This window comes from Bidens hawaiensis, unplaced genomic scaffold (genome assembly GCF_021521415.1).
Source record: "Bidens hawaiensis isolate Kalapana, Puna unplaced genomic scaffold, B.hawaiensis_p1.1 tig00002423_1, whole genome shotgun sequence".
NCBI classification, from domain to species: domain Eukaryota; kingdom Viridiplantae; phylum Streptophyta; class Magnoliopsida; order Asterales; family Asteraceae; genus Bidens; species Bidens hawaiensis.
In genome coordinates, this window is record NW_027491133.1 from 2130578 (window position 1) to 2140033 (window position 9456).

General features: G+C 36.5%; 1 protein-coding gene and 1 pseudogene across 2 annotated transcripts; one reads left to right on the forward strand and one right to left on the reverse strand.

The window, feature by feature from the left end:
• The first annotated feature begins 362 nt into the window (after window positions 1–362).
• On the forward strand, window positions 363–2707 carry LOC143619235 (vacuolar protein sorting-associated protein 60.2-like; annotated as a pseudogene). The gene is made up of 6 exons (XR_013151157.1): window positions 363–449; window positions 523–669; window positions 1989–2060; window positions 2126–2236; window positions 2307–2464; window positions 2537–2707. The product of XR_013151157.1 is annotated as a vacuolar protein sorting-associated protein 60.2-like (transcript).
• Window positions 2708–6003: 3296 nt separating this feature from the next.
• Window positions 6004–8616, reverse strand: LOC143619360 (scarecrow-like protein 28). The gene is made up of 2 exons (XM_077091309.1): window positions 6858–8616; window positions 6004–6545 (listed from the first exon to the last, which is right to left on the reverse strand). Exons 1-2 carry the CDS (start codon window positions 8104–8106, stop codon window positions 6007–6009), a joined length of 1788 nt encoding a protein of 595 aa, XP_076947424.1. The 5' UTR covers window positions 8107–8616; the 3' UTR covers window positions 6004–6006.
• Window positions 8617–9456: the final 840 nt, after the last annotated feature.

Here is a 9456-nt window from a genome sequence, read left to right on the forward strand (position 1 = left end):
CTATTTTTCTTTCATAAGTTTTAAAATTTAATATATGTATGTATATGGTTGTTTCTCATATTTGTTATAACGGGTCAAAGGATTTGGTGCAAAGGTAAATCTGGATTGAGGGGTAGTCTGAATATTATAGATATGGTTGCGTATTCTTTGCTTTAATAGTTTGCAACTGATTAACGAGAGATATTCGCACAAGGAGTAAAGCTAAAACAGACCTAAAAGGGCAATTTAGGCCTGATTGGATTACAAGTTTTCTTATTGGATTAATTTTTAGTCAAGGGTAGTTTCGGAATAAAGGTTCAGTGGTTGCTTCTGAAAATTTGGTCTTTTTTGTTATAGGTGGACTAAGTAGGAAGGACTGAACTTATGCGGAACTTGCTAGACATAAAGAACAGATCAAGAAAACTAAACCGGGTCCAGCTCCAGAAGCTGTGAAGGCTCGAGCAATGAGAGTGAATGTAGGTTATTTTTTAATACTACAACTATGTGATTTTGCATATATAAATTGAACAACTTTGTCATAAGGTGTGCATGCATTTGCTTATATAAACTGAACAACTGTTAATTATTATTTGCAGGTATGAAGGACAACGTGACATGCTATACAATCAAACATTTAATCTAGATCAAGTTGCTTTTGCTTCAGAAGGGATTAAAGATGCTCAGCAAACGGTAAATTTTCTGATTATAAAATTTTATTGTTACTTGTTTTGGATATTATTATTTAGGGATATTGGTTTTTAATACTCTTAACTTTCACCCGTTGGTTGATATCACTCCCAACTTTTGATTTGTTGCACACCACTCCCAACTTTCATCATATTTGTTTCTAGCACTCCCGAACTTAACAAACCCTAACTCAGTTAGTTTTTTGGCTGACGTGGCATTGTTCTTGCTGATGTGGCATTGTTTTTGCTGATGTGGCACTTTCTAAAGAAAAAATGATAAAAATTAATAATAATAACCATCTCACCACCACACTCGCCGGAGTTCACCGCCGGCAAGCCCTTAACGATCTTCTCGCCGTTCTCGTGCCGTTTCTTCACCTCCTCCGCTCCTCCAACGTACCGGCCGCCGATGAAAACCCTATGTAACGTCAGTTTCATATTTTCCGGCGATTCGCCGGAAAATAACAATAATAATATGTTTCAAGCAGGTCTTGTTTCAAACATGGGATCACCCGTTGTAATCTCCTTAGGAACAAACCCTGGTGTGTTTCCCCAAAAAAATAAGCCAAAATTTATTGACACATTTCAACAAACACCTGGTGGGTAGTCACTTATCTTCTCATAAAACTTATCTTCTCATAAAACATTCAAACCGACTTTACAGTTCCCGTCAATTAACAGGTCTCGTTTCGTTCAACTAGTCAGAAGCTGTATTCAAGCACCAGTAGGTCTATATTCGACAACCCTGCACTAAATAATTCGGTAATTTATCCATTGATTCGTTAATAAAGTCTTTTACAGTTGGGTTAGTTAAATGGGGAAATATGAAAACCCTAATAATCCGGTTGTCGGTACGCCGAAAAATATGAAACTGATGTTACATAGGGTTTTCACTGGCGGCCAGTACGTCGGAGGAGGTGAAGAAACAACACGAGACCGATGAGAAGATTGTTGAAGGCTTGCCGACGGTCAACTCCGGCGAGTATGACGGCGGTGAACTCCGGTGAGTGTAGTGTTCAAATGGCTATTATTTTTAGTTTTTATTATTTTTTCTTTAGAAAGTGCCACAGCATCAAAAAAATATGCCACATCAGCAAGAACAATGCCACGTCAGCCAAAAAACTAACGGAGTTAGGGTTCGTTAAGTTCGGGAGTGCCAGAAACAAATAGGATGAAAGTTGGAAGTTGTGGGCAATAAATCAAAAGTTGGGAGTGATATCAACCAACTAGTGAAAGTTTGGAGTATTAAAAACCAATATCCCTATTATTTATACAGCTTTATGACTTGTATTTCTCATCACTCTGGTATTTTGTATCTTCAAGATGTCTGCTCTGAAATCAGCAAACAAGGAGTTAAAAGGAATGATGAAAACCGTGAAGATTCAAGACATTAATGTTAGTACATTAGTTATTTTGACCTTCTTTGAATAATGTCTAATCATAGACCGTTTTATTTTTAGAATTTGCAAGATGAATGATGGACATGATGGATATTACTAATGAAATACAAGAATCTATCGGTAGAAGTTACAGCGTGCCAGATGACATCGATGAAGATGAACTTTTGGGTGGTAAGCGCACATTTTATTGATTTATTTGCATAATTAATTTACATGATTATATATTTTTTATTTTATGTAGAACTTGATGCTCTAGAGGCTGATATGGGTCAGGAAACTGAAGGTGAAGGGGTGCCTTCTTATCTTCAACCCGATAACGAGCCCGATTTGAATGAAGAGCTCAATCTGCCTTCAGCTCCAAGTGGACATGCGGTGGCAGCTGGCAGAGTTAACAATCAGGTAACTTAGAAATACTTGTCAATTGTCATGTGTTAGTTATCATGGTATTTATTGTTTACATTTGCTTTACAGGCTGTGGATGAATCTGGTTTTCCTGATGTCCCTCATGCATCACTTCGTAATTAAAGTAGAAATTATCGACTTTTAGTTTGTTTATTCTTTGTCAGGCTTCACATGTTTGCTACTACCTTTTTACCTTTGTAAAAACTAAACAATGATGTGCATAATCTGAACATGAGTGCTTTTTTTAAACTCTAAACTGAAACAAAAATAAATCTGAACCCGAACAAAATCCAAATACGGGACACACATTTTGAATTCAATACATAATATGCAGCATACTCAGCTCTTTGTTTCTGTTTATTTATATGAGATTTAATTGTTGGTTGGTTGATGCACTCTGATAGGGAAGCGAGGTATGGAGGTCGAACCACAAGTCATGGTCTCATTGGCTTACTGAAGGAGAGGACATGATACTTTGGGTTGTCTCTAATGGGCCAAACAGTAAGTATAAAAGAACTTTTACTGCTTATGGTTTAGTGTCTTTTAGTTTAGAGATTGTAGGGAGAGGGCATACAAAAAAATGACACTGGGCACGAATCTGGTATTAGGTAACCGAGTTTTTTTTTCCCTTTTCTATTTTAACCTGGTGGCGTTTGTAAGCGTAAACGATTACCGAAACCAACCCTGAAAACAACACAACTTGAACTCGATTGCCTAATCCCACTTGAACTCATTTGAAACAAGAGTTAACAACACCCGGGGCTCAGCCGCTCATGCGGACTCGATTACCGAACCCAATTCAAAGCATTTTAGATTGGGTTTTTCTTGCTAACGTTGTGAGCATGTATATGTACTGAACTTCGTGGAAAGGTTTAAATAATAATAATAATAATAATTATAATAATACAGCAATTAAAAGCTTGCAATGCAAATCTTTGAAAAAGAATTCAAAATTTATAAATAATATTTTTGTTTTTTTGTAGTAAATGTCACATTATCTAATAGACCTGATGCATAAAATAATATGTAATTGTAAAACATTACTCACATTATCTTGTCGCAGCCACATATTGGAACAAAGTAACTTATAAACCTCATTGAAAAGCTCGCCTTTAAGAACTCACAATGATCAAACTCCCAGTCTTATGATTTACAAAATTAAAGTCAAGAGCTATCAAATGGAAAAGTAGACAGATCATGTGTAGGGGTTTTTTAGGGATTGTAGTGCTTATATTAGATTACGTTACATTTGTAGATAAAGATTTGGTACACACATTTTGGTATATTGTTTGTAAAAGTGATTATTGTCTGTCTTTATGAATTTTAACTTGTGTGCCTCTATAGTTGGATTTATGTAGTTAAATCTTCTTGTCAAATTCTAACAATTTTGCATCCGGTTACAAGGCGATCTGACTTCTATGTTCTCAAATTCAAATCATTTCTATTTAATGCAAACTTTATATGAGTTTTATTAATCAAATTCATAAAAAAAAAAGAATCTGATTGCAAGTTGATTTGGCTTTCCTTTGTCAAATTAAAAAAAAAAAGAGTTGCATCCGAATGCAAATCTATTTGACATATATTTAACTTAAGGCGTTCGTTTTTTTGTTATTAAAAAAAAATTAAATACCTAATTGAGTTTATCTTAGTTGTTATGATGTTATAACTTTCTTATTTGTTTATCCTAAACTAGGCTGAAGAAAAAACTGACTATGCAAAATGATGGTACTTTAATGAACTAGCCCCTTACCAGTCGAATTCCCATTATTTCCCCGCAGTGAACTAGCCCCTTAATTGATTTTACTGGGATGAAGTACATCTATCTAATATTATTACATCACTATGCTATTAACAGGCACCATGCTATTAACATGTTGTCCACCACTCAAAATCTATTATTTTCATATTATTTTCATGATGTGTGCTCATCTATTTTGAAAAGTCTTTGGGTTATAATTGTAACGGGAATTCTAACAACTAAAATGTTTCTTAAACATTCATATCTTCTTGCTTTATTGGATCTTATTAAACGAAGATATCAGACATATATTTAAAATATAGTTTAACTTGAGCGACAAAAGAACGTAGCGATCTGCTCCTACAATAACATTTTATTTGTGCATGAAGTGAGAAGGCGTGGGATTAAAGCTATAGGCTATAGCGGCTGGGATTCTTAAGACAAACAATAATTACATTCCAGTATATTCCGGTACTCGGAAACTAACTGAAAGTTCAAATAAACAGTTCATGAATCGTTTCGTAGGAGGTTCATTTATTTAGTAGATAAATGAACAAACATAATTATTGTAAATGTAGCAACACAAATCAATTACTAAGAAGCATAAATAAAAGTCAGTGAAGGCATAATTTTGACCTCTTTTTGGATTAAACTAAACTAAATATGGTTCTACCAATTTATTGTATCTTTGTTTCTTAATGTATCTTTAGATGCATGTTTATCTTTGTTTAAGTAGTTGACATCTGCTATGTGTACTTCTAATCTCATTGTAACCAAACCGGCTAGTATATTTCTATTTTTTCACCAAATGTCGATGCTTGTCTTTTATGCTTATAAACAAAATAACTTCATTTATGTGAGTCTCTTACATATGGTCTTAGTTGATCCACATGGTAAATTTTATTTCTTCCGAATCTCTACTGATTTTTTTTATTAATAATGATTCAGGTTGTTTTGTGGGTGTCGTGGTGCATATTATTGAATTATCGAATATCGCTTTCAACTGAAGCAAAATATTTTGTGAATCATCCCCGCCGCAACGCGCGGACACATACTAGTTGAGTTATAATGAGTTATGAGGCGATAAATTTAACAGTGTCTCAATAGAGAGAGTGTGGGTAGGTGAAGGAATGTCTATATCTATTATAATGTAATATAGATGAGGTAAGTGTTTCATGAATCAACATAGTCATCACATTCACATCTTATTTGAAACTCAAAACATTTCAGATTAGGTTTTAATTTATCAAAAGATTTTCTAGTAATTCAGTTGGTGGCTTCAAGGGTATCGAATTTAAGCTAGTACTAAAACTAGTCTTGAACTTAAAAATAATACCGAGGGAAGACAAGTCTTGAATATATATTTTAGTGGCGTAGTTCAAGTAGCACAGGTAGTTCGGGTACACCACCGCCCTACCATTTTAGGTAATTGCAGCACCAATCGGATATAGCATATCGGGTTTTACTATCCGATTCTTCATGTGTGAGATGATTCAGCATGTTGTCAATATGGGTAATACTGTAAGCTACAAAAATCAATATGGAAACTCATCCAAACCAAATTACAAAAATATATAGTCAAACTGTAAAACATCATATATAATAATTCCAAAGTCAAACTATTTGATTACATAACTTTATAAAACAATCAAAGAATCAAACATGAACCAATATTGAAAAGGAAAAAACAACTCCGAATGACAATTTTCTATCTGCAACAAATGAATAAAAGAATAATCATCTAGTAACATATTTTTTACCTCCTACAAAGAATATTACTAACTGTATACCTCAACAACCATCATGCCTCCTGCTGCTGCCGATACGAACCCGAACTCCCCGCGACATCCGGGACCCACGCCGACACGGTATAAAGCGGTTGACCCGACCACGTTAGAGTGATCCCCGCAGTTGCCCCACCATCAAACCGCCTCCTTTCCACTTTAAACGAACCCGGGCCATACGAACGATGGTACATTCTCGTTATCATTTCGCTCTGAACAAACTCCCGCTCGTTAATCCCCGCGTTTCTGAACCCACCGAGCTCGGTCAACGACCTCCACCACCGGTCAAACCCGACATGCCTCTCGAATCTTTCTAGCCCTTCACACGCAATAATGTTTCTGATCTCCCGTCCGAATGCTTCTTCAATCTTGACCCGATCACCGTTCTTTGACCCGAACGATTCTTCAATGCAATCAAAGATAGCCGAATAATATTTCAACGAATTTGCAACCCTCGGTTCCAGCCCGACCCCATTATGCTCCGACTCCTGCTCCGCCACCACGACAACACTCGGGTTCACACTCTGAATAAGCCCGAGAAAATCTTTAACCGCGCCTCCAGTGTGATCATACAACAATTTGTGCAACTGAAACACACAGTTTGCACCAACAGTTTCTGATCTTTCTAGCCCTTCACACGCAATAATGTTTCTGATCTCCCGTCCGAATGCTTCTTCAATCTTGACCCAATCACCGTTCTTTGACCCGAACGATTCTTCAATGCAATCAAAGATAGCCGAATAATATTTCAACGAATTTGCAACCCTCGGTTCCAGCCCGACCCCATTATGCTCCGACTCCTGCTCCGCCACCACGACAACACTCGGGTTCACACTCTGAATAAGCCCGAGAAAATCTTTAACCGCGCCTCCAGTGTGATCATACAACAATTTGTGCAACTGAAACACACAGTTTACACCAACAGTTTCACCTTCTTTAACATGAAGCATCCATAACCTCACATCTTCTAACCGGTCCACAACCGGATGGAATTCGAATTCAAGGTTTAGAGATTCTGCAATACCCGCGAGGCGGGCCCCGGTCTCGAGAAGATCCTGCTTGGATTCACCGATACCCGTGATCCTAACACGGGTTGGCGGGTTGGTTCTCGAAGCTAAACTTTGAAAGAAACTGGGCCATTGCAGCCCGTTTTTGATGTCGAAATCGATAATATGAACTCTATCTTTACCTTCAAATGATCTTAAAAGAATCTCATTGGATGTGAAGTGTATGAATTTGGGAATTGGTGTTGCTTGATTCAATATTTGTAAAGCAGTTCCATTATCTTCTTCTATAAGTTCTCTAGGAGTTGAAATTTGGAAAATATTGGGCCACATTCTTGAAACCCTTAAGGCTAAAGCTTCAGTGTAATACGAAGCGAGTCGGGTTATCGAAGAATTGCCTCTCGGGTTTGCTAGTTCACCTAACTTTGAAATGAAATGGTTGATTGTAGCTATGTTCTTCATGGAAATGGCTTCCAAACAAGCTAAAAGAAGACTAATGAGCTCAAATCCAACATCTTCATCATGGGTTTCGGTCCCAATTGCCGAAAGATCCAAACTTTGGTTCGGGTTTGGCGGGCCCACATTCGGATCGCCTTCTTGTTGATCAAGATTCAAACTTTGATGACTTTCTTGTGAACCGGAGCCCGACCCGGATGATGATTCATTCGTGGCCCGTTGTTGATCGGGCTCACCTAAATCGGCTAACTCGTTTACAAAGCTCCATGGGCTAGTGGTTAAATTGGGTGAAATCACATCACTTGGATGCCAAAACTGATCGCCAAATTCGTTGACTTTACCGCAGCCCCTTTTCCGTTTAGCCCGAAACGACCCGTCTTGCTCGTCTTCGTAAAGTTTTTTCGGCCTCTTGCTACCGGGCCGGGCCACATTGTGCCTAAGTGAACAGGTTCGGGCTTCTATCGGGTTGGTGTCGATCGAAAGGCTGCTAACGGGCCTAATGGGCTTAACGGGCTGGGCTCTGCTCAAGTTAGTATTACTATTACATGGTAAATCCAATCTTTGTGTGCTCATTGAAGGAAAATGACAAGCTTGAAACTGTGCAGATGGTTTTGTATGCCTTGGAGACAATAATGAGGAAGAAAAACCAGCCAACATTCTTTAAACCCTTCCAAGATTCTTGATATACTTTCGCGAATCGATTAATTAAAAATTAATGTTTTTGATAAATATTTCAATAAGAATGAATAATGTGTTTATGTTTGTGTGTGAATGAATCTTTGTCAACAAATTAGGTTTTAATGAATGAATTTACTGGTAAAGTAGTTAAAAAATAATGTGTCTGTGCAGAAAAGAATCAAAGAATTTGATCAAGGAAAAAATTAAACTTACATAAAATGAATCATCAGAATCCTTAAATAAATGACACAAGAAGACTATCTGAAAATATGATGATTGCAGAAACACTTACCATGAACAGCCATTGAAACCTTGAAGAACACCATAGTAATCTTTCCAGAAAAATTCAAACTTTTTAAAAATATTTAAACCCTGATGAATAATAAATCAAACACCTTTAACTCATGAATCAAACAACCCCTAAAATAATTTTTTTTTTCTAAACCAAGAAATTTATAAATCTTTAAAAAAACCCACAATTTAAAATGAAAAAAACGAGTAAAAATCAAGAAAATCTACCATAGCCAGTAAAAATCAAGAAATTATGAATCTTTAAAGAAAACCCACCATTTAAACTTTAAAATACCAGTAAAAAAATAAAGAATTTAGGAATTTTCAAGAAAACAAACCCATGATTTAAAATCTAAAAAACCCCCCTAAAATTCAAGAAGATAATATTAATATTGATTGAATAAATAAAGAAATAAATAAATAGACAGTAATTTTAACACTCTTCCTCACCTCTCCACTCTCTCACACACTCTCTCGTTCCTACAGGCAACAAACAGTAACACACACCCAAAAAAATTCCCATTTAGACACAAGTTTGTTCTTATATAAATCAGGAAATAATGTGTTTTTTACTTTGGCTTTGTCAGAAGAATGCAGTGGTTGTGGGCCGTAGGATGGAGATCTGACGGTGGAGAGTGGTAGTGAGGCTATGTGACCGTTGTGGTGGGGGTTGTCGGTGAAATATGACCGTTGGCGTACGGGTTAATTTATGAAATGCACGTAAAAGGGTGTCACGTGGTTGTCTCCTGAATTGACCGTTTGTGAATGAATGAATGAATGAATAAATGACACCCAAAACACAACAAAATCATCTCATTTTTCATCATTTTGTTGTTTTAATCTTTTTGGAATGTAATAAAGACCAAAACAAATATGATGTAGTGAAAGTTTATTAATTCGAAAAACATATATTATTGACAAGACAAGATAAATGAATTGAAATTCATCTTAAACAAATGTTATAGAGAGTAGATCGGTGATATAAGGGTGGGCGGGGTGTGACCGATCACTCCTTGCGAGTCTAGTAGAGCTGGCACC